The 26,100-nt window shown below is 35.5% G+C and overlaps 1 protein-coding gene across 3 annotated transcripts in view; it reads left to right on the plus strand.

The window, feature by feature from the left end:
• The first annotated feature begins 73 nt into the window (after nt 1-73).
• LOC106751960 (MIF4G domain-containing protein B) overlaps nt 74-26,100 on the plus strand; it is a 41,066-nt gene continuing 15,039 nt past the window's right edge. The window contains exons 1-8 of one of the 3 annotated variants that reach the window (XM_014633284.1): nt 74-414; nt 17,200-17,284; nt 20,827-20,923; nt 22,526-22,739; nt 22,864-23,095; nt 24,433-24,551; nt 24,833-24,976; nt 25,076-25,204. In XM_014633284.1, coding sequence (XP_014488770.1) covers nt 17,200-17,284; nt 20,827-20,923; nt 22,526-22,739; nt 22,864-23,095; nt 24,433-24,551; nt 24,833-24,976; nt 25,076-25,204 — 1,020 coding nt within the window. In that variant the 5' untranslated portion in view covers nt 74-414. Of the gene's footprint in view, nt 415-456; nt 518-17,199; nt 17,285-20,483; nt 20,572-20,826; nt 20,924-22,525; nt 22,740-22,863; nt 23,096-24,432; nt 24,552-24,832; nt 24,977-25,075; nt 25,205-26,100 lie in introns of those variants that run through there. The other 2 variants (XM_014633293.1, XM_014633302.1) reach the window with 2 other exon arrangements.

Here is a 26,100-nt window from a genome sequence, read left to right on the forward strand (position 1 = left end):
TATATATATATATATATATATATATATATATATATCATATGTACTTATATTCGCGTTTGAGTGCTTGCTCATTCGTTCGTCCGCTCGCTTGTTCGCTCGTTCGACGTCTATTATTAGTCCTCGGTCATCGGAGAGGAGCTTCTACGTGCACAAGCAACGACGCAACGACACGACGACGTACGCACGCATCGACGTTCAACGCAGAAAAGTCGCGCCTCCTCGAAGAGAGAAGTCGTCAAAGTACAAAATAGTCGCTCGCTACGTTTCGGAAATTCATCACCGTTCACACATTTGACAAACGCTCGTGTTACTATCGCGTTTGGTTACATTCGGTGACTACGCAAGACGAAGAATTTCGGTTGTATCATCTGCTCATTGGACCTCAGGAAGGATGATTCTCTCACACTCTTCACTGTGAGTTGGTCATCTCTGCTATCTCCGCCTCTGCTTCCGCCTCCGCCTTGGCTTCCACCAGTTCGCGGTCTTCGCGCATTTCTTTGTATGATAAGTGAAATCGGTATGCGAAATCCTGGAATTCGATTTTCGACGCTATGCACGCAGGTGGTGGACGTTACGCCGGTCATTTTACGATCGTCACGCATAAGCGTAGATAGCGTCACTATAAACATCGATTTACTTAAATTATATTCGATTGATCCTCTATTAATTTCTGGTTTGATTTTTAGCCCAACTCTTCTTTGATTAACTCCGAGTGACAAGAATAATCTGTGGAGATCAGTCCCTCGAATTCACAATATTAAAATCTGAACTTGCCAAAATTACGTGAATTCCAATGTCTGCCTTTGATCTATCGGGACTCGTTATATATTTATCGTTGAATAATCAGCATCATTCCGTTTTGTTTTTTTATGTGTTATTATTTTCGACTAGTAAAGTAAGTGCCATTATGTGCAGTACAGAATATCGAACAGTTGCACTTTAATGATACAGTTTCTGAGTGTTTATCGCAAGCGTGAAATAACATGATGAAATAGCGATGAAATCCAAAACTGTTTATATCACAGTATAAATTTATCACAATATAAAAAACATTTTTTACTTCTGTTAAAATTGGTCTTTATTGAAATTTTCGTGTTAAATTTTTAACATACTCATGTGTAAATTTAATATATTGTGTTTATGTTATCTCAATATTTTATGTTGAATCGACATTTAACATATATAAATGTTAAAATAATACTTGCAAATGTTGAAATAACACATTTTATACTTAAGTATCGATTAACATATTACGGATATTAAATTTGTATTAATTTTTGACATAATATTTATATTACTTTTCAATATATTCAGTTTATGTTAAATTAAAACGAAAATTTATGTGACTTATTTGGGGCATGCGAAATGTGTTAAATTTAACACAAAATTTTTGATTGTGTATACCTCGAGTTTTTCTTCAACTTTGCGTAATATATGCTGCCTTTCTTAACTCAAACACAATTATATATGTTATATAAACTCGTATTATTATTTCACTGATACTTCATTTAAAAAGGTGGTATAAAATGCTGAAAAAATGAAATATATAACATATGGAAAAATAGTGACTGGATTATTTCGCACGTTCGTTCTCTTTCATTTTCAGTAATTTTTTTGTATAATATGAAATCGCACGCATGATAAAAGATTGGCGTGCATAGTCGCTCATCGATAAATTTATGCAATTGAAATTGAGTCTATGACGTGTATCGTTTAATGTCTCGCGTGCTTTGCGACGTGTTACCATAACTGGTTTGTGCCTATATTGAAGCAATGTGCTTGTTGTTTTTGTCGTAATATTCTTTACGCATCAGTAACAAGAGGAATGTACACGTATATACGCTTTTAACTATGTGGAATGTATTTTGCTATATATATATAGGATATTACAAAATTAGTCCAATAAAGTTTGAAAGAAAATAGAGACTTCAAAATAAATACTTTTAGTTAATATTATTTGTCTCTAAGATGTTTTGTTTCAATATTATATGGTATAAATAAATTATATGAAATATGAAATTCCTCTTTTAAAGCTCAGCTATCTCGTTCTAGGCATACTAATTTATGACGTCATAGTTAAGAAATGACACGTAGTAAGTTTTTTGTGTCATACAGCTTTTTGTAATTTTCCTTAAAAATCATAATAGTTTTTTAATCTTTAAATCTGTAAAGTATGCGACAAACTGAGATGTCTCCGATATGTCATATAGAATTGCAAAATAATTCTTAAAATAACTGGTTATTTTTTAAACATCTCAGCTATATTTTGGCCTCGTCGATCATCAGGTTTATCTTTGCTAAACTTATTTTTATGGGGACATTTAAAACGCTTATTTATGAGACTTCTATTAAAACAGAAGCAGAATTAATAGCCCGGATAAGCTGCTGCGGCAAATCAGATTCAAAATATCTCTGAAGTCTCCGAACGTATGAGATCAATGTTATCGATGATCAATGTGATCAATTTCGACGATGTCAGCTATACAGGATGTTCCAAACTAATATTCCTGTAGGTGCAGATAGTGCAGGTAAAACTAATAAGCGAAACTGAGCAGTAACGTTATGTACCATTTTGAAAAATTCACAATAATGAGAAATTAATTATTTTGTCTAAACTAGCATGAGTTTACTAGAATGAGCGCACAGGAAGGGTAAGCTAGACTCTGTATAAAGAAAAGTAGCTTACTTCTGAAGATCTTTCAATAACGATGAGTATCACCTAATAGTGAGGCGTGTTTCTTTTTGGCACACAGTCCTATATCACATGCCGCTTATTGTTTACTGCGTTACGTCGCTTTTAAAAATCAGTTGATATTCATTGTTACTGGGGGGTATTCAGAAATAAGCTATTTTTTTTTACAATGTCTACTTTTTCCGTTCATTAGTTCAGGTAAAATAATTAATTCCTAGCTAACTATTGCAAATTTTACAAAATAGTGCATGTCTCTCCTGCTTAGTTTCACTCGTTCTACTTGCACATCACGGTAACCGAGATTAGTTTGGGATACCTTGTATATTGAAATTAATGAAGGAATTTTTGAAAGCATTTACTGTAAAAATAGTTAATCGCTTTCATGTATTTGTCCCATTTTTTGTTCAATATTAAAATATAATTTGATTTTTCCACTTATATGTTTGCTTATCGTTGAAGTCACGAAACTTCTGTTCTATATAGTATTAAAACAAAACGTCGTAGACAAAGATAGTATTAACAAACAAGAATTTATTATAATGCCCTCATTATTATTAATTTATTATTTTAATTTCCTTTCAAAGTTTGTCGGTATAGTTCTTTAACCATCATGTATACTACATGGGCTGAAAAGTCCCGGGATTTACAGTAGGTGGTGTCACTAGAAAATGAACATGATTTATTTCGAGAGGTTCATCTGTCACTAGTTTATGTGTGAAGTTTCATGACATTTCGTTCATTCGTTTACAAGCTACAGTCGTTTAAGTGTCGCTACCTTCGCCTTCGTAAAAAAAATGGAAAAACAGGAATATCGCATATTGATCAAACATTGTTTTTTGATGGGAAAAACTCCTGAACATTTAATGAAATGGTTGAAGAAATGTTATCCTACATCTGCTCCTTCGAGAACAACAGTTTATCGATGGTTTAGTGAATTTAAAATGGGTCGTACAAGCACCGAAGACGCACCTCGCTCTGGAAGACCAAAGAGGCTACGAATGCGAAAATCGTAAAGCAAGTGCATCGAATCGTTTTGAATGATCGTAAAGTGAAGTTGCGCGAGTTAGCTGAGGCCGTTGGTATCTCAAAAGAACGGGTGGAATATATTTTGCACGATGTTTTGGATATGAAAAAGCTATCTGCGCGATGAGTGCCGCGTTTGCTGACCGTCGACCAAAAACAGCAGCGCGTTGATGATTCAACGGCTGGTTTGGCGTTGTTGCAGCGTAATCGAGCGGACTTTTTTCGACGTTTTGTGACGATGGATGAAACGTGGATCCATTACCATACGCCTGAGTCCAATAGGCAGTCTGCAGAGTGGCTGAAAAGCCACGAAAGCCGACCAAAGCGGCCAAAAGACCAACGCTCGGCCGGGAAGGTTTTGGCCTCCGTTTTTTGAGATGCGCATGGCATAATCTTCATCGATTACCTGCAGAAGGGAAGAACAGTTACGGGAGTGTATTATGCAGCGTTATTGGACAAACTGAACAACGAAATAAAGAAAAAACGGCCCCATATGGGGAAGAAAACAGTTCTGTACCATCACGATAACGCACCATCACACACGTCCTTGAAAGCGATGGCCAAATTGGACCAATTACGATTCGAATTGGTTGCTCATCCGACGTATTCTCCAGATTTGGCCCCCAGCGACTATTATCTGTTCCCAAACCTCAAGCGGAAAGGGAAAGAGATTCACATCGAATGAGGAAGTTATCGCGGAAACCGAGGCGTATTTCGAAGGCTTGGACATTTCGTACTACAGAAAGGGCATCGAAATGTTGGAAAATCGCTATACCAAGTGTATCGCACTCGAAGGCAACTATGTTGAGGAATAAATATAATTTTGCTCAAAAACGCTTGTTTTCATAAAAATCCTTGAACTTTTCATCCCATGTAGTATATACAAAGTGTCTGATATGTTTTGTACAACTGCTCGTGTGAAGGTAAAATGGGTGAAACTGAGTAGAACACTCTTCCGTCATTTTTCAAAAAACCGCGCAAAGTTTTGAGTTATTAATGATTGAAAATGGCCATATAAAAAGGATTCCTTAATTAATAACTAAAAAAATTGCCTGTTATTTGTAAAATGGTAAAGGTCTTTTTTTATTCAGAGTGGCATAATCTATAAGTATATGACAGCTGTTATACCTAGCAACAGATATTAGTATATTGCACCTTGAATTTTGAATCTTGAATCTATCGTTATAGATATAACAGCTGTAACATATCGTTATAGATATAACTTATCGTTATAGAAATAACAGCTGTCATATACTTATATATTAGGCTACTCTGAACAAACAAATCCTTTGCCATTTTGCAAATAATATACAAATTTTTCAGTTATTAAAGAAACTTCTATACATGGTCACTTTCAATAATTAATAACTCGAAATTTTGCGTGGTTGTTTGCAAAATGGCAGAGGACTTATCTGCTCAGTTAAACGCATTCTACCTTCACATGAGCAGTTGTACGAAATGTACCAGATACCTTATATATAATGTAAGTACGAGTAAGTGTATTAAATTTTACCATATTAATTATCGACGGCCATTGTAATTGATTCGGCAACGTGAAGATGGTATGCACGTATTTATGTATCCACATTTTCATAGGTTACAAATATTATAATACATAATAATTCTAAATAATACTTATAAATAAATAACCGTTATAAATATATAATATTTAAAATACTTATTTAACTTTTATAGCCACACGTGAAGATATAGATATATAAATGTGCGTATGCCATCATCTATTGCTCAATCAATTATATTTCCGTCGGTAACTAATACGGCATGGTAAAAAGTTAGAACACTTGTATTTACCGTGTATTTTATAAGTACGTGCTTGTGTGTATATATGTGTGCGTGCGCATAAATGTGTGTGTGTGTGTGTGTGTGTGCGCACGTACGCGCGCATATGTGTGTATGTGTGTTTTTGCTAAGGGCAGATGGAAATCTTCGAAAAACGTTGTAGAGCCCATGCTCTACAGCGTGTAGGATTTATACTCATTAAAACTACTTCCCTTTCCTCCAAGTGGCCTGTTATGTCTTCCTGCGGGACCATCATTAGACCATTAGTCTTTCTCTTTCGAGGTATCGAAGTTTGGTCAGAATCGCGCTGCCCATGCGCTCAACGCCTCCCAGAAGTCCACATTAGCTAATGTACGGTCCACGATAGTCTCCGGAGTTGAATGCTGACCGAGAGCCTCTTGAAGCCTTTCACGTTCTTCGATGAACCGTGGGCGGTGAAAAAACACATGTTCCACGTCTTCAATCGACTTGTAAACTGGAAAAAGTGGAGTATTCTCCAGTTTATATTGATAGAAATAAGTTTGGAAACACCCATAGTTGGCCAGTAGTTAGATGAGGTAGAAGTTTACCTCGCCATGTCGGCGATTCACCCATTTTTTGAGGGACGGTATAAGACGATATGTCCAACGCTCTTTTTGCGATTAGTCCCATTGTTATTGTCACTTCGCGATGGTCAGTGCCCTCTCCTCTACAGTTTTCTTGGCTATTGCGTCCGAAAAGCTGCCGCTCAGTTTCCAAGATGTTGATTGATGATATTCTCGCGACCACGCAAGCTGTATTGTCCCACACAGTGCGGAATGCACTAGCGACTCGCAGTACATTCAGTCAGTGGACCAAAACCACCTTTTGCCTATCAGTTTTCGCTTTCAGAACATCGGGAGCTCCATACAGGAGCTCCTTAGAGCATAATTGAATTTACGACTTTAGTCAGAAGTAACCTTCGGCATTGTTCAGGCCCTCATCTGTTCGGCATTATCCGCGAAAATGCAGTATTGACTCTCGCTCTCTTATTACCTGCATAGATGAGATGTCCTTTAAGGTGATATTGTAAACGATTCCGAACTGTGACGGGATCAGCACGCCAGCCAAAAGGAACTAAAATAATCGATAATGCAGGTCGCAGTAATGCAGTTCTTGATACAGTTATACTGCTTGATACAGTTATACAGTTATACTGCACTACCGATATACTGTTATATCAATATTACGCAAATATTACACAAATGTTTATGATTTAGGGTTAGCAAATCTGTTTCGAGATGACTTAATGTCAACTAACCGTGAATTGACCTATGCCAACAAAGGCGAATATGTGCATAATATTTGATATTTATAATAAATATTATATTCTGCAATCATATAATCCTTGCATTTTGCAAAGCGCTTACAGTATATTCGGCTTACAGTATATTATATTTATTTATTAATAAATACCAGAAATTGCGCGCGGCATATTATTATACAATATTTCGTTTTTTAAATGTTACATAATATTAAGTAAAATTGATTTGCGTTGATAATTGCATTAACCCCTTAACCTACAACTACGGGCATAGCCCGTAGTAGATGATCGGGCCAAACGTGAATATTACGGGCATAGCAAGTAGTAGATGATTGTCCCAAACGTAAATATTACGGGCGTAGCCCGTAGTAGATGATCGGGATTTGTAGAATATTTGGTAAGGGATGTAATAATTTTGGTAGATGCAAGGCCCGAAATTTTCAAATTTAAATCGTAGGTTAAGGGGTTAAAATAAGTACCACTTGCAGACTTTGTTTTTTTTCATCATGGGTTAATTTTAAACTGGGTAAATAAATGTTTATGCTGTGATTTTAGAAATACATTATACATCACAGCAAGGTCTTTTGTGACATAATATATTGTTATGATAAATATTTCACGTTAAACAAAATGGTGTGGTAATGAATATTATTGAAAGCAAGCAGATTTCATATCTGAATGACTACTGCTTTAAATAGTCTTATAATATTTCCATATATGACAGTGAACTTTTATATGTCATTGCGTGTTATTTCAATAATCAGTTCCTGACATTCTATATTATTGAAAACAAACAAATTGTATATGTGAATTATTTACTGTTTTTGCTTTTAATAATTTTATAATACCTCCATACATGACAGCGAGGTCTTATATGTCATTGTGTACTATTATAATAACCAGTTCACATTATGCTAGATACCTCTGACATTTTATATGACTGAAAGTAAGTAGTTTCGTATCTGAATTAATGCTTTTGTTTTCAATAATGTTATAATATTTTCATACATGACAGCAAGGTCTTATATATCATTGCATACTGTTGCGATAACCAGTTCACGTCATACTAGATACCCCTAGTATTCTATATCATTCAAAGTTAGCAAATTTTATGTTTGAATTACTGCCTTTATTTCCACTAATCTCATAATATTTTTATATATGATAATAAACTCTTATATGTCATTGCGTACTATTGCAATCACAATGCCACTTGATGTCTCAAATATGTATTTTTTTCTCATTTTTAATGCTGCATGACATTTAGACATATCTATAATATTAATTGATAAGCCCACGTTAACAACAACGTCTTTGGTATTTTAAAATATATATTATAGTATTTAGAAATGTTAATCTTATATGAAGATATTTTTTTAACCAGCTCATATCGTTTTAGACGCTTCTAGCATACTTGTTATGATAAACATACGTTACATATGTATTCTCTATTCCGGCACGCCATTACTTCCGTTGGATGTACTATTCTGCTTCTTTCATGGTTATATTGACGTTTCGCGCGTTGATAGTTACACTGTCGCGTACACATATGGCACTGTTGCCACTTCAAGCGATTATCATTTCAAGTCCGCATACGGTAGAGTTGTTCCTACTCCACTTCGTACACAGAGATGTCTATCCGTATGACGATCAAAGAGAGAGAGAGAGAGAGAAAGAGAAAGAGAGAATTTTTGCTCTGACTGGGATAGTGCAAACGAGGATGCCTATGCTTTCTCCGCATGCATCTGACGAGGAAAACCACTTTTATAAGTCACCCATAGCACGTTTTCAGTTTGAGGCAATGCGTAACAGCGTGACAGGACGGCTAAATGCTAAGACGGAGGCCCGAGTTCGTTTTGTGTTGGTAATTATTTTTTCTTTTTTTTATTAAAATAATAATTCTCTAATTATTATGAAAGCGCAAAGAGGCAACAGAAAAATAAATAACTACTTAAATAGCCGATATTTTTATTGATTCGTCTGTAACGTAAGGTTATTGATGATAATGAAGTTTGATGAAAAAAAGATATTAATATCAATTGATAACTAATTTTCTTTTTACACAAATAAGTTTATTAACATTAGGTGTGATTTGTCTGAACCAATATTTTTATATTTATCGCGACTCATTTTCGACATACAAATATAATGTCATTAAATATATATGCACGCACGTATCTTGGCAGCACGAATGAGAAGAAGATGAAATAAAGAATCGAGGCGTCGATTATTGTCTGGCTTGCATGGAACGTTCAAGCAATTCTTGCGTGTAAATCAGACTTCGCGAATTACACTGATTAGGTTAAAAGCGGAAGTTGCGTGGATATAAATATTAATTCCGGAAATTAGTTCACGTACAATGTTAATAAATATATTTACGCAGGAGAAAATTATGAATTAATATCATTATTTTCATCAAATTATTCATTATCTTCTTCCAGTAATATTTCCAATTCTCCATTTTCAAACTTTTTCGTCTGAATTGTTTCAAATGGAGCATATTCCCCATAAGCTTCCATTAGCAAACGATAACTTTCAGCAGAAGATTTCTTGAAATGATAGCAGAAAAATAATGCTTTCCGCAAATGCTCTTTTTTTTGCACAAAACCCGACATCTTCAATGATGTAAAGAATTGTGTTCTTAATCTTACTTTGTATATAGAATAAACAAAAATTTAGACAATTTTAACATTAGGCGCTTGAATTAATTCGTATTTTTTTTTGCTACAAAAACTCATTTATTTTAAAAGAACGATTATATCTTATTATATCTTATTCAAATTCATTGTCCTTCGCAAGTTACAACCTTTTTCCACTTTTCGGATAACAGAGATTCCGTAATAGAAAAATTTAGGTTTTTTCGGGGCTATCCAGTCATCGGGCCATTTTTTAATATCTTGGGAAGAACTGAAGTGCTGCTTAAAAAGGCCATACTGCTGCATCGACCGAAACGAAATGGTAATATGAAGAAGCAACGTCTGGTGAATAGGGCGGGTGGGGTAAAACATTCTATTCAAGTGCTCCCAGGATTTCCTTCACTGGTGTTGCAATATGTAGTCCAGCATTGCCATAGAGAAAAATTATTTTGTTATATCTTTTGGCATATTGCGGCCGATTTTCTTTGAGTGCTCGATTCAAATGTCAAATGGAGTAATTATCATTGGTAGCGTTCAGCATTGATGATTTGACTCGGTTGTAGCAATTTATAATACAATACATCGATTTCCGTTTCTGTCTTAGAAGCAGCAATTCACAAATGGTTAAACGTTTCGCAATGTCTCTTTCTTTCAATTCATATGGGACCTAGTTTCCTATCTTCTGGATCCATTCCTCTGAGAGCATTCCCATTGCTTTTAAACGCTTGCTAACGGTTGACTTATCGACATTTAGTGTTTCCGACAATTTTTTGAGCGTTTGATGTGAATCTTCTTCCAGTAACTCTTCCAATTCTCCATTTTCACACTTTTTCATCTGACCAGGGCGCTCTTTGTTATCATATCAAAATCGTTACCTTTGAATCGTCTAAACCAATCTCTGCAAATTGTTTCAGATGGAGCATACTCCCCATAAACCTCCACTAGCAAACGATGACTTTCAGCAGCAGATTTCTTGAGATGATAGCAGAAAAGTAATGCTTTCCGCAAATGCTTTTTTTTGATACGACACCCGACATCTTCATTGAAATGAAGAATTGTATTCTTTGCACTACGATCTAATGTCACACACTGATTATTAAAGCCTATTGAGAGTACTTTCATATATATCAACAGTCACTTTCGGCCATGTTGAAATAGTACAACTATTGACCTCTGTTAGTCAACAGCGAGAATTAATTCATGCACCTAATATTTATTTTTCTTATTGAGTATGCCTCTTTTAGCTCACAAAACACTTAAAAATTACTATTTCATTAAAAAACAAAAGAGAAAAAATCACGCGAAAATTAACGCGAAGAACCGAAGTCGGACCTGCGCCTTAACAATCAAACACTTTATCGCGTAGCAATTGACATTAATACGCTATTGTCTTATATTAGTCTTTTATCATTATAGCGTCTCCACTTTATAAAAAGTTTTTTCTACCGCATACACAGCATCCGTACATTTTTCGAATTTTCCCCTTGTATTCTCTGTAATTAATTTAAATTAAATGTAATTATGAAACTATCACATTTATTGCTACACGTATTTAAATGAACGTCATATGTTTGATGGCTGCGTTCAGGAGAATAAACAGCTAGATTTCCGCCGCGCTTTGCAACTATTGTAAATACTGTAAATATCAATTTATTTATTTATTATATCGCTGAAAGACATAATCGTATGCATACCTTTCTAAAGTTAGCGTACAAGAAATGTACGCTGAAATAACAGTTCGCAATACGACGCCGTCGTGCTGAGAGGTATACATACGGATAAAAGATATTTATACATATTATATATATGTCACATATATGAAATGATTGACTGCGTTCACCAGAAAATGCTTAATAAGTGTTTTGCGTTGCGCTGCCAGCAGCTGTGCAACAGTTTTAACATTTTCTGCTGAAAGACCAGCGGTTTACGCTTTTCCAATATGTTTATTAAGTGGTTGTCATTTTTTCCAGTATGATATGCTGGATCACTCAGTGAATATGTTGTTGAGCAGCATAAATTGCGAAGTGTCGTTCTGTCAAAAATTTTCCAAGTTGCAAAGCGCAATGAAAAGCTTTTACTATCTGCTGCTTCTGCTGTACACAGCCATTATAACGAACTACGTCCTCTTAAATACGTGTATCAGTAGATGAGACATTTTAATTATTTATAGAAAATAAGAGGAAAATTTGGAAAATATATTAATGCTGCCATCCGATAGAAAAAGCTATTTATAAGATAGGAAGGCTATAATGTAAAAAGGCTAATATAAGACGGTAACATTAATGTATTAATATCAATGATCAAGGACATTATCTGTGGCGAGAAGTGCCAAAAAGCTCGCGACTCTGTGAATGCACGTGTGCAGTTTGTTTTGAAACAGAAACGCTGGTCAGTTTTGGACACGTCGCGTGAGAGTTTATCTCTCTCTCTCTCTCTCTCTCTCTCTCTCTCTCTTCTGTCGCAGTTCCCAAGACAGGGACAGAGATCCCGGTTTAAGCGGAAAAAAGTGCGATCGGTAGTTCGGGGAATCGTTGGTTCTATGGTTGAACACGCTCAGTCACACCGAGAGACCGAGTGTGTGTGTATGCATAAGTGGAGGGGTAAGAATGTGAGCGAATTGACTCTCGAAATCGCACTATTATTTAAACTAATGATGCAAGATGAGAGAGAGAGAGAGAGAGAGAGAGAGGGGGGGGGGGGATATCATTTCCCTTTNTTGCTCTGACTCGTTTGATGCGATTCGAGTTAATGATGCGACGTCTAACTCGAGCTAGTCAACGTCATTTTCCCTCTCGTTATTATGTGAATAAAGACACTATTTTCAAATCTGCATTCAAGTGAATTATATGTTTTTTTATTTCTTACAACAAAAAGAAATCAATATTTTATAATTAGAAAATGTATTTGTCATGTTCTATATCGGTACTATTGTAATTTGGAGCTGTAGCATACAAACTACGTATATACAACTCTAATCAGGTTTAACATTACAACTGTGGTAACAACTCGTTGTATAAAATGAATAGCAACCATGCAGACGACTTTGAAAAATATTATAAAGACATCGCATAATTATATGGGACAATATAATAAAAAAAAATGCAATTACAAAGAAGTGATACGCGTGTAAAATGTACAAACGGTACATTACAGTGCGCGGACGCATTCCGAATGTTGACTGTGGCATATGGTGAAGCTACCTTGGACCGAAGCAACGTTTACCGGTGGTACAAAATGTTCTCAGAGGGCCGAGAAGATGTGAACGACGAAGAGCGTGCCGGAAGCCCGAGCACGTCAACAACAGACGAAAACATTGATGAAGTGAAGAAAATAGTATTGGCCAATCGTCGAATCACCGTTAGAGAAGTTGCTGAGGACCTAAACATATCGATTGGCTCGTGCCATTCGATTTTTACCAATGATTTGAGCATGAAACGGGTCGCCGCGAAATTTGTACCAACGCCCCTGCTCACACATCGTTGCTTATGCGCGAATTTTTGGCCAAAAAACAACACACTAATGATGCTGCAGCCACCGTATTCCCCAGACCTAGCCCCCTGTGACTTTTTCTTGTTCCCGAAACTGAAGAGGCACATGAAAGGACGACGCTACGCTACGATTGAGGAGATAAAGACGGCATCGAAGGAGGAGCTGAACAAGATCACAAAAAATGATTTTTTGAAGTGCTTTGAGGATTGGAAAAAACGTTGGCACAAGTGTATAATATCTGATGGAGATTACTTTGAAGGGGACAAAATAGATATTCATGAATAAATAAATAATTTTTGAAAGAACACAAAATTCGCGATACTTTTTAAACAGACCTCGTATATAAATATTTATATAACGCAATATATCTGGAAATCCTTCCTACATATATGAGCCGTTTATTTTGAAAGTGGCCTAAGTCCATTTATACTTAAATTGAGATATTTGAGGGTTTGTGTTTCAATGCAATTAAAAATATACGTACAGGATACTAATGAGTCATACTGCTTAAGAGTATCTAAAGGAGTTAAATTTATAGTTCCTATTAGAATAATGACAATTATTAAGTGAATAATATGCGTTTTCTCACCAAGAATGCAGTTAGGCCACTTTCAAAATTAACAACCAGATTCCTTATAAAATTTGAAGGAGCCCAAGTCCATTCAACATAATTTAAGATGCTTCAAATTGAAAAAATCAATACTCAATTTATTTTATATATCTTTACAACACTTCAAAAACATAATTTATGCGATTCAAAACGTTTTTTAACTACATAAATTACAAAACAATTTACTGTTCATCTACACTTTGTGTGTGTGAAAGGGATTTGAAGAAGTCATGATCACGCGCAACGTGCCGCGGCATGCCACCTCAGCCACTAGGCTACACGCGACTAGCGCCATCCACAATCTAGGTCACCGTTACAGCTCGAAGGTCCTTGCCCATCGAAACCGTTAGTGAGGCCCACCGGTCCGAAAACACACAGTGAGCATCAGCTGCCAGCCTCGACGGCGCCAGTTGCACAGGTCGCGGGGCCTCTAATCCACCGCAATGACCTGTCGACCACTGGGACCGAGGTGAACCCAGTCCCTTCCAGGCGAACCGATTCACCTCCTACCGCACACGCCGAAGCATCTTCCAGTAGGGGAAGATTGGCTTGCGCTCCGACCCCAAGGTCTACCAATTTTTTTCTGTTGGACGTTTGACTCTCATCCGAGCTTATGCTTGCGCATAAGCCGGACTTCACTCCCGTTAAAAGGTTAGCTACCCGTCCTAGCCGGGTAATCGAATTAAGGGTGTTGCCCACTAACCGTTACGGTTTTTCAACGGGTTACGTGCGAATGCGCCATTGGTGCAGCGCAGGATGCCTTTTGGATTGCTCCGAAATGACAGGGCTTTTCCCTCGCTTCTGTATGATGTCTCGTGTAATCATAGGCCGCCGAAGCATCCTCATAATACGAGACTATCGTTGGCGGGTGAACACCCTTTGGCCATTTAGTCATCATCGGAGGCCTGTGGTCACGGCCTCCTCATTCCCACCGTGTCGGTGACACGGTAATGTTCGACGGGCATTTTAATCATTGAGAGGCTGTGCTCTCTTATATTCGTTCAAGGTTCTGTCGTCATTCCTTTACGCAAGGGGAGTGTGGAAACCTGATAGACAGCACCCCCGCATTCTTCCAGGTTATGAAACGGAAATTCGTTCGAGTGGGTGTTCACTAATAATCAGAGACCGTAGTCTCCTCATGCCAACGACGTAGACAAAGTACTAATCCCGGAGGGCCATAGCCCTTTCATATTTAGAGGATTCTGTCATCATTCAATGTCCCCGAAGGGACTCAGAACCTCAAAAGTCGCTGCATTGCGCAGCAACACGAGCGGCATCTGACTGGGTACTTCGGGGTCGTCAATCCTGTACCGTAGGCGAGCCCGCAGAACAGGCGCATACGCTACGGCCCCCTGAGAGAACTGCCAAAGGACAAGAGTAAGGCGAGTCCACAGGGGTCCGACTGCATGTACGGCGTCCTCCGCTCCTCCACCCGGCGGTTAGTACCCCGTCTGCTTCTCGCCGCCATTCAGAGCGGGGCTATACACGTGAAGGGGACGCGGGGCTCGCCTCGACAATCCCTGATCGCTTGCGGCACGCGGTCTCCGCTGTGTTACAACATAAAAACAAACTCGCCGACTTAAATAGGTGCTCTTGAGGAACGCGTTACCCTACCCGCGATAAAGCCTTTTCGGAGGCCTACGCCCTTGTGACAAGAGCTTCGAGCTGCCACATCACAGTACACATCATATATCTATGTTAAATGTTTAATAGACATCCATCGTGAAAGTGATATGAATCTCCATTAGAAGTCTATCTGATTTCCTTTAAGGTAGACGTCGCATGGAGCTATGAAAGTTGTATGGGCTTCTATTGGACGTCATGTTCGGTGTGAATTCATACAGTTGATTTTTCAAAACTTTAAACCATGATATCAAACAATATTCAAAAATAATTTCAAAAAAAAATTTTTGATTCGTAATTATTTGCATCTTTGACGGAGCTGTTCTAATAATGAGTTCTAATGAAATTAAAATATGCTCATTACATTATATAATAACTTTATTATTTAATGATCAGCGTGTCTTCAGTATTTAATATATTAGAGGGTTGCTTTAGTTAATGCCGCCGTCCTCAAGTTTCAATAGTTATACATATCATTTGTAAACAACATCCAGTCAACAAAGGTTGTTTTTGTGTACAGATAAAAAGTAAAATGAATATGGAAAGCAATAATGAATTTGTCTGACATGTGCTTCTTCAATACTTTGACTTGAAGAAAAGTGCAGCTGATGCTTATTAATTGCTTCTGGACACTGGCGAAGCTGCTCCTTCGAAAAGAACGTGTAGAAAATGGATGCAACGTTTCAAATAAGGTGATAATGAAGTTCAAGACAAGAAACGTTAAGGGCAGCCAAACAAATTTGATGACGAGGAACTGCAGGAGTTATTGGATGAAAATCCGGCACAGACTCGGAGTTGACAAGATAACCGTTCCGAGGCGGCTGCATGGGGCCTTAGGGAAAGTCCATAAGGAAGGAAAATGTGTGCTTCATCGATTGTCAGAGAGCTCGAAGTTGAATCGCTTGAACATTTGCATTTCCTTGCTTGCTAAACATAGGAAGAAAAGCTTTTTGTAGCGTATCACTACTGAGAACGGGAAATGGATCTATTATGAAACGGAAGAAGTCGTGGGTGGATCCCGGTCAACCTTCAACATCGACACCAAAGAGAAATATTTACGGAAAGAATGTAATGCTTTGCATTTAGTGAGATATGGAAGGCGTAGTGTATCATGAGCTTTTTAATCCCAATGAAGCGGGTAATGCTCTTTTTTTTTATCAACGCCAACTGGAGCGATTGAACGAATAGATTCAAAAAGGGTGTCAATAGCCAGTAATAAGTGGAAAGTGATCTTTCAACATGACAACGTTAGACCGTATCTGGCAAGAACGGTTAAAGAAACATTGATAGACCTGGAATGGGAAGTTCTCCCGCACCCAGCGTATTCTCCCAATCTTGCTTCTTCTAATTCTCACCTGTTTCGCTCCATGCAACATGCCCCGGAAGACACGCACTTCGCTAACTTCGACGAACTACAAAAATTGGTCAATAATTGGCTCGCTTCAAAAAACATTATTCTTTCGACGAGGGATCCAGTTTTTACAAGAAAGATGGCAAAAAGTAGTCGAACGCGATAGCAGTTACCTTGATTGATGTCCAATTATATTATATTATGAAAATAATAAATATTACAACTAAGAAAACGGCACGTATTAATGCTACCCCCTAATACATGGTATATTATTATGTCAATTAATTTAAAGCGAAATATTACTCACTTATCCACTCGTTCCTACTCTTTCTTCGAATAATTAATCATTTTGTTTCCATATGTGCCAAAACAACAGCCAAAATAACGGCCAAATTTTAAAACTTAATATTAGCTTTAATAATATAAACAACATTATCATTCTCTTAATTTTATAATTGTAACTCTGCAACATGACTTAGCAGCAGAGAATCTTTCGGTACTTCTTTTTTCTTATCCTTCTTTTCTCTCACTCTTCCTCCTCTTCTCTCTCTCTCTCTCTCTCTCTCTCTCTCTCTCTCTCTCTNCTCTCTCTCTCTCTCTCTCTCTCTCTGTGTGTGCGTGTGTGTGTTTCTATTTTCAGAAATAAACTTCTTCATTTTTTACATGAAATATTTCTTCTTTTCTTACTTTCAGATGAAGGATGCGGTTTCGCAGAAAGGAAACGGTAACATAGCCACTCCCAAGTCCAAACCATCTCTAGAAATATATCGACCCCCAGGTTTGTATTTCGTCATTTCAAATGATGCGCGTGTATCATAAATCTTTAAGAGGATATTCTAGTCTAGACATCCGTTTTTAAATACCGATAGTTAAACTAATATAAATATATTTATATTAGTTTAACTATCGTTGGAACCTCAAAAATTAAATTATTTTACAATACATATTAAAAAAAAAAAAAAATATATATATATATTTTACAATACTTAATATATACAAAATATATATATATATATATATATATATATATATATTTTACAATACTTTCCTTTTTCTTGCTTGTTTAAGTTTAATATATATATATATATATATATATATATTTTACAATACTTTCCTTTTTCTTGCTTGTTTAAGTTTAATATATATATATATATATATATATATATTTTACAATACTTTCCTTTTTCTTGCTTGTTTAAGTTTAATATATATATATATATATATATATATATTTTACAATACTTTCCTTTTTCTTGCTTGTTTAAGTTTAATATATATATATATATATATATATATATTTTACAATACTTTCCTTTTTCTTGCTTGTTTAAGTTTAATATATATATATATATATATATATATATTTTACAATACTTTCCTTTTTCTTGCTTGTTTAAGTTTAATATATATATATATATATATATATATATTTTACAATACTTTCCTTTTTCTTGCTTGTTTAAGTTTAATATATATATATATATATATATATATATTTTACAATACTTTCCTTTTTCTTGCTTGTTTAAGTTTAATATATATATATATATATATATATATATTTTACAATACTTTCCTTTTTCTTGCTTGTTTAAGTTTAATATATATATATATATATATATATATATTTTACAATACTTTCCTTTTTCTTGCTTGTTTAAGTTTAATATATATATATATATATATATATATATTTTACAATACTTTCCTTTTTCTTGCTTGTTTAAGTTTAATATATATATATATATATATATATATATTTTACAATACTTTCCTTTTTCTTGCTTGTTTAAGTTTAATATATATATATATATATATATATATATTTTACAATACTTTCCTTTTTCTTGCTTGTTTAAGTTTAATATATATATATATATATATATATATATTTTACAATACTTTCCTTTTTCTTGCTTGTTTAAGTTTAATATATATATATATATATATATATATATTTTACAATACTTTCCTTTTTCTTGCTTGTTTAAGTTTAATATATATATATATATATATATATATATTTTACAATACTTTCCTTTTTCTTGCTTGTTTAAGTTTAATATATATATATATATATATATATATATTTTACAATACTTTCCTTTTTCTTGCTTGTTTAAGTTTAATATATATATATATATATATATATATATTTTACAATACTTTCCTTTTTCTTGCTTGTTTAAGTTTAATATATATATATATATATATATATATATTTTACAATACTTTCCTTTTTCTTGCTTGTTTAAGTTTAATATATATATATATATATATATATATATTTTACAATACTTTCCTTTTTCTTGCTTGTTTAAGTTTAATATATATATATATATATATATATATATTTTACAATACTTNATGTTCGTTTTGTTCATTAATTTCCAATCAACAAGTAGTACAAGCTTTTTTATACTTCAGACGCTCGTCGTTTCATATCCTGTGTTTGTAAAATCTTCATTTTTTAACAAACGTGCTTGAAAATAATATATCTTGATTGTATTTCGATTTTTATGAAATTATCTTTCTTTATCAGCGCGTTTGATATTCGATTTCTAATTTTATCTATGCATTGTAATACTTGCTATGTAACGGTCAAGACAACACTAAACGCTTATAAGATTTGTCCTTCCAAAATCTCCAACGGTCGATTTAAATTAATATATATATATACACACCACCAAGTTAATCAACAAAATGATAAGCTTGAAAAACTATTATCAGAATAGCCATAATATTAAGTGGTAAACTTAATTCCTGCCGTTTTTTCGTCTATAAAATTAATTTATTTTGAAAGGAAAATGAATGAATATTTTAATCAAAGTAATTTCTTCCATTTTCTACTACTTCTTCTCATTTCTCTAGCAACAGGGCAATCCTCCGGTAGAACGCGGTGTCTTTCAAAGCGACCTATTCATTCACCCATTTTTGGGCTTCTTTGTAACTGAAGAAGTGTGTGTCCGTAAGTGCATGTTGCACCGACCGGAAGAAATGGTAATCTGATGGTGCTATGTCTGTAGAGTATGCTCAATGCGGAAGGACTTCCCATTGAAACTATAGAAGTATCTACTTCACGCCTTTCGCAACATGCGGTCGAGTGTTATCATGCAAAATAATGATTTTTCGTCGATTGTTGGTTACGGATGATCGTTTTTGCATCAACTCATCACTCAATCGGGATAATTGCTGTTGGTAGCGATCATCTGAAACGGTTTCATTTGGACGCAAGAGCTCGTAATACAGCACACCGTCTTGGTCCTACCAAATGCAGAGCAAGGTCTTATGCTCATGAATATTCCTCTTTGGCGTTGAAGTGGATGGTTGGCCGGGGTCCACCCATGATTTCCTCCGCTTGAAATTATTAAAATAAATCCATTTTTCATCGCCAGTCACGTTACGCCTTAAAAATTTCTTTTTTTCTGCCTGGCGAGCAAAGAAGTCGCGATAGACAAACGATTTAAAATGGCATTTTCTGACAACTCATGTAGTAGCCATATCCCTTTCTTATGAATTTTTTCTATAACATGTAAGCGTTTTGAGATGGCTATTAAATAACATTTAACGTTTTCGACAGTTTTAAAAGCGTTTGAGCTGGATTCTCATTGAGCAATTCTTGCAGCTTGATATCTTCAAATTTTTTCGGCTGTCCAGGACGTTCTTTGCCTCTCACGTCAAAATCACCGTTTCGAAAACGTTCAAACCGAACTTTACATGTTTTCGATGGAGTTTCATCACCATCCTTCTCAATCCTGTTGTCCATGTCCAGGCGTGGTGACCTCTCTCATATATATATATCTTCATCACCATACACTTCGGATAATAAGCGATGCGTTTCAGCTGCGATTTTTTGAGATCGAAGAAGTGAAGAAGCACATGTCGAAAAAAACAGCTTATCATGGTTAATGTTTAATCAATTGGAAAATCGCTTTGGTGTCAAGAAATCTAACCAGTGTGGACTGAATCGTTTTCAGCAATGTCTAAACTACACAAGACATGCGACTTCATCGTCAAAACTTGCCAGCGTTGGAGCGGGCACACTCTAGTAGCGAGCGGCAGGAGTTAAGTTTACCACGTAATGCTTGTGCTGCCTTCGAGTACATCAACTTTCGGCCCATGTGCCACAATCTATAAGTTTCTATAATTTCGTTATTTTTTTTGTATTTCGATAAAACCTTCTAGGAACTTATTTTTGAGGAGCATTAAAACATTTATATAAAAGAAAATAAAAATCGATTTTTTTAAAGTTTTAAACTAAAATTCCTTAATGCGTCACTGTGTACGGATGTCATCGTTTAATTTCATGATCACCCTTAGGTGGAAGAGCGGAAGGAACGGCGAACGCTGCTAATCTTCGACTAAACGTGCATGCCAAAGAATTCATTATGAAGCAGAATGATTCTCATTCTTCTAAGTAAGTGTGCATAAGTGAATTATACTTAAATTTTGTAATCTCTAGTAATATACTTCATTAGTGTTACATTGGCTCAACATTGTTCAATATTCGCCAATGTTGAGCCAATGTGACGCCAATGAAGTGTGATCTCGATTAGGGATGATGTATATGAAAATCTGTCTATTATGCTGTATCACTTTTCATCGAAACCGTCCAAATCTCGATAGAGTTTGTACTTAGCTGAATATAAATATATATGAGAATATACAGGGTGTCCCAGACCACCCGTCTCACCCAATTTTTTCGTAAACGCGACATTTTAAAGAAAAATGTTTCAGACAAAAGTTTTGTGACTTCGAGGGGCACATAAGATGGTGTCATTGGTTTGACCTTGGATAGTCGTTTGAAGATCACGTGAAGGTCACCTTTAATTTCTTAAATGGAAACCCCCATTTTTCAATGCATATTCTTGTAGCTTACCTCGAGAGCTTTCCAAAACGCTATAATGAAACGTTTTTTTAATCAGTACTTTTCGAGTTATGAGGATTGAAAGTTACGGTACCGCCGGCATTAGCATTACCCAGTCGTGATGTATGACATGTCTGATACTGTCACGTAAGGTGTAACAAAATTCTCATTTACCAGCCATGTCGTATTCAAACGCGGAAGCTTGTGATATGATGCTTATTTTAGGTGAATGTGATGGTCAATTTAGAGCAGCTGCAAGATTGTGGCGAGAACGATACCCAGATCGCGCTCCTCATTCGTACAAAGTTTTTTCTCGCTTAGCTAACCGAATTACCAATAAAGGTATTCTTCAACCGGATCACAATAAAGGTAGACAAATTCGACGCCAAGTTAGAGATGAAAGGATGCCGGAGATTCTTGCATCCGCTCAATTGCATCCCCTCAAATGCGAACGCCCTACGACAAGAGATGATATGATTCGTAGAATACGTCTCGCTATTCGTTCTCTACATGTTGATGAAATTCTTCATGCAACAGATAATTTCGAGAAAAGAGTACTTGCTTGCATTGAAGCAAACGGTAGACATTTCGAACACCAGGCCTAATAACATCAGCCACACACACACACACACACACACGCGCGCGCGTACAGCAGAGAGGGTTTGGAGTCGATAAATACTACGGGAGTAACGAACCGTGGGGTCCTTATCTCTGTTGACACACACACATTCACACACACAAACACACAAAGAGGTGTAAATCCGACCGTGCAACCTCCACTTTGGGTAATGCTAATGCCGGCGGTACCGTAAATTTCAACCCTCATAACTCGAAAAGTACTGATTAAAAAAACGTTTCATTATAGCGTTTTGGAAAGCTCTCGAGGTAAGCTACAAGAATATGCATTGAAAAATGGGGGTTTCCATTTAAGAAATTAAAGGTGACCCTCACGTGATGTTCAAACGACTATCCAAGGTCAAACCAATGACACCATCTTATGTGCCTCTCGAAGTCACAAAACTTTTGTCTGAAACATTTTTCTTTAAAATGTCGCGTTTACGAAAAAATCGGGTGAGACAGGTGGTCTGGGACACCCTGTATTCTAAGCAAAACTCTTTAAGTGAATATTCCGAATATATGTCTTTTGACCAGGTCTCGGATTAACACATTGGATCGCTCTCCGTATTATCTACAGCACAGCAAGTCGAGTGGAAATATCCACAGATATATTTATCCTCAGCAGCAACAACAACAGCAGCATCATTTGTCCCGTCATTCTCAAAGTGGTCATCACACTATAGTAAATTCCACATTACGTCAATCCTATCATTTGGACACGTCCGCATCCAGTGGAAACATATTACATGTAAGTAAAGCAACGCGGTAGAAATGCGAATTCTATATATTTGAGATGGATGCAGCTCATAATTTTGCCAAAGAAACTGATACCATTATAGATTGAAATTAATCTGAAAACATTTTACCGTTAGACTGCAGGTCGAGTACATTTTAACGTAGATAAAAACGAAATCAAGACTAATTCCGTAAAATCAGGTAAACTTACCAAGTCGTTATCCTTCGTATCTACTTATGGTCTGAAACGTTCCAAAAGTTTGAATTCGGCTGATGTATTGGCCGCAAAAGCTCTCAGCATTTCCGATGCTTCAGAACTCGGAATATTTCCCACTCCTATTCAAAATATACTTCTGCGAGCAATAGAAGGTAAGAAAATTCGAATTTTATATGTATTGGGAATGTACAATCAAGGAAACGAGAACAGTCTATAAGAGTTAAATGTATGTGGTGAATGGTATTTCTTATAAATTTATATAAGAGGATAATTTGTTTAACAATATTATCGCACGCGCTATTGACTTTGTCAGATTTTCAAACGTACGCGGGGGATTTCCCTTTCATATTAAACCGACCTTGTATCCCAATTATTAATAAGTCCCCGAATTCTCAATCAGTAATTAATATTAATACGTTAATTGACTTTTCTATAAGGTGCGAAAAATACTGCCTCAGTCTCGTTATTCGGTGACGCGGCAGTAGAAGCCTTTGTTTATTTTCAATCCAACACTACGTAAGCGTTTGAGTTAGGAAGAATAATGTCGAAGCCTCGATGGCTGAAATAATAAGACATCACAAGTGGCAAATGTGGAAGTCCACGTTCAATCCTTGGCTGAAGCAATATTTCTCATAATTTAAAGAATAACCAATTAACGTGCTAATATTAATTATTAATTGGGGGTTTGGGAATGAATTAATAATTAAGAAAGAAGGAAGCTTTGGCGTAGAAACTCCTTGCATAAGTTTGATAGTCCGACGAAGCCATCAGCGCGATAAAACTATCAAACATATTATACTCCTATATAAATTTATAAAAAGCTACCGACTATCCGCATTTGATTTTTATAAGCCCTTCTTGTTACCTTAAAAAATTCGCTTACTATTAATTAAGATAATATATTTAATTAAAACTTGAATACACTTGGCTTTGTTTTAATATATTTCATTTGTAATTAAATATGATCGAGAAGTATAAGAACAAGGCAAATAAGATTTGAGGCGGTTGTTAGTACTAATTATTTTATGTAGGAGGATAAATATATGTTTGACAGTGTCAACACACACGCCGACTAGTTCGTCAGTCTTTACAAACATACACGAGGAATTTTCCTTCTGCATCAAACCGACCCTGTATCCTATTAATAATAATTTTATTAATCCCCAATTCCCCAAAACTATTAGTTAATTAAAGTAAGCCTTGATTTGATTTTCTAGAATATTGCAAAAAAATAGTTGCTCCGCTAGGAGTCGAACCTGGAAATTTCCCATTTGCCGGGAGAAACGCCTTATTTTTCTTGATTGTATATCACGAAAGCGTAATACATACTGAATTGTAAATATGATTATATGTTTGTCATGTAACGAAAGTAGGTCCATGGCTATATAAATCATAAAATAGGTCCATGGTTATATAAATCATCTAATATTAGAAAATCAACTGGTGATTATAAAATATATATGACGTTAATCTTTATTCTCTTTAATAGACCCAAATTTTTTGAATGCAAGGACATTGATGGAGCTAGTGCGACACATCCTAGAAAGAGTAGTCGAGAATCGTAAATACGCCGAGCCAGCAGCTAAAATTTGCATCACAATTATAGAGGTCACTATATTTTTCATTCTTTATTATTTTTGTAACATTGAAAATTGCTTATATACCAAGATATTTAGAAAATTACTCTTTAATTTGATAATCTTTAATAAAATAAACACAGTAAAAGATCTTCGTTCACGTGTATAGTTTTCATTTTGTATATGAATGTATCTTAATAATAAATATCTAAGAACATTGCACGATCAATAATATACCGATTTGAACGACGATCTTAACAAATAATTCAGGGGGAAATATATATTTAACTTGTAATACACTTTATGTGCTAGAAAGAAACGAAAGAAACGTTTTTGGAATCCTTGTTAAACACATGCCAACAATGGTATCAGGATCGCGCTAGGATATTGCACGACGATATGAGCTGTCATCGATATTCAGCTTTTATGACATTTCTTAACGAGATGTATTGCCAGGTATGGAATCTAGAATTGACTAATCATGGTTGAAGAAAATACGTTATGTGATTTAGACACAATCATTAATCGTGAGGAATGTTTATCGTCCAATTGCAGCTGAAGCGACGACAACTACAACTCAAGACGCAACAAGAGGGAGTTTCACCAGGGCGCGTGCTCCTCACACTTTTGTGGAAATGTTGTCAGGATTGTTTAAAGCCGCCAGTCATCAACTCACTCGCTGAAGTAAGACGATATAAATCTGCGAATGTCACAGAACATTAAATCAATACTCCGTAACAAAAAAAAATCGAAATACTATTCATACGATATCATAGATGTGCTGTTTTTTCTTTTCTTCGGTAACTGTTTATAAAAGATATACCTCACATATTATTTTGATTTTAATATAAGTGAGGAAAAAATATAAAGACCCTGTAATATCTCGAAAAATAAAAGCTTTATAGAAAACTGTTCCTCAGATAAAAGTTATACAGTTTAAAATGATCTATTTACTGATCTTATCAGTTTTATCTTGGGTGACGTCGACAAAATCAGGGCAAGGTCACCTTAAATTTTTTAAATGAAACCCTTTACTTTTTATTGCATATTCTTACAGCCCTTCTTCAAACCTTTTCAGAGCACTATAATTTTATTTATTTTAAGCAAGTTATTCCGAAGTTATTGAGCTTTTTATGATAAGATGTTTAGCGAAGGTAAGATCGAAAGATATTCCAGCTAACTAAAACAAGATCGCAGAACGATTTAACCAAAAAAATAAAATCGGTAATTGTCCAGCCAAATAAGGCAAGAATGGTAATTGTCTAGCTAACGAAGGCAAGATTGGTAATTATCCAACTAACGAAGGCAAAATCGATAGTAGATCAAACCGACGAAAACAAGATCGGCAATTATCCAGCCAACTTAGATGAGATTGGCCATTCTCAAGTTGACAAAAGCAAGATCGGTAGTAGATCCAACCAACGAAGACAAGATCGGTGATAGATCCAGTCAATTAAGGCAAGATTGGCAATTGTCCACTCTATTAAGGCAAGACTGAAAAAGTTTATAGCAATTGTTCAAAATGTCCACTAGCAAAAGATTGACAAGCTATCCTATCGTAAAAAAATAAAACGGCATTT

Source organism: Dinoponera quadriceps, unplaced genomic scaffold (assembly GCF_001313825.1).
Source record: "Dinoponera quadriceps isolate SergipeBrazil2010 unplaced genomic scaffold, ASM131382v1 scaffold136, whole genome shotgun sequence".
Lineage (NCBI taxonomy): Eukaryota > Metazoa > Arthropoda > Insecta > Hymenoptera > Formicidae > Dinoponera > Dinoponera quadriceps.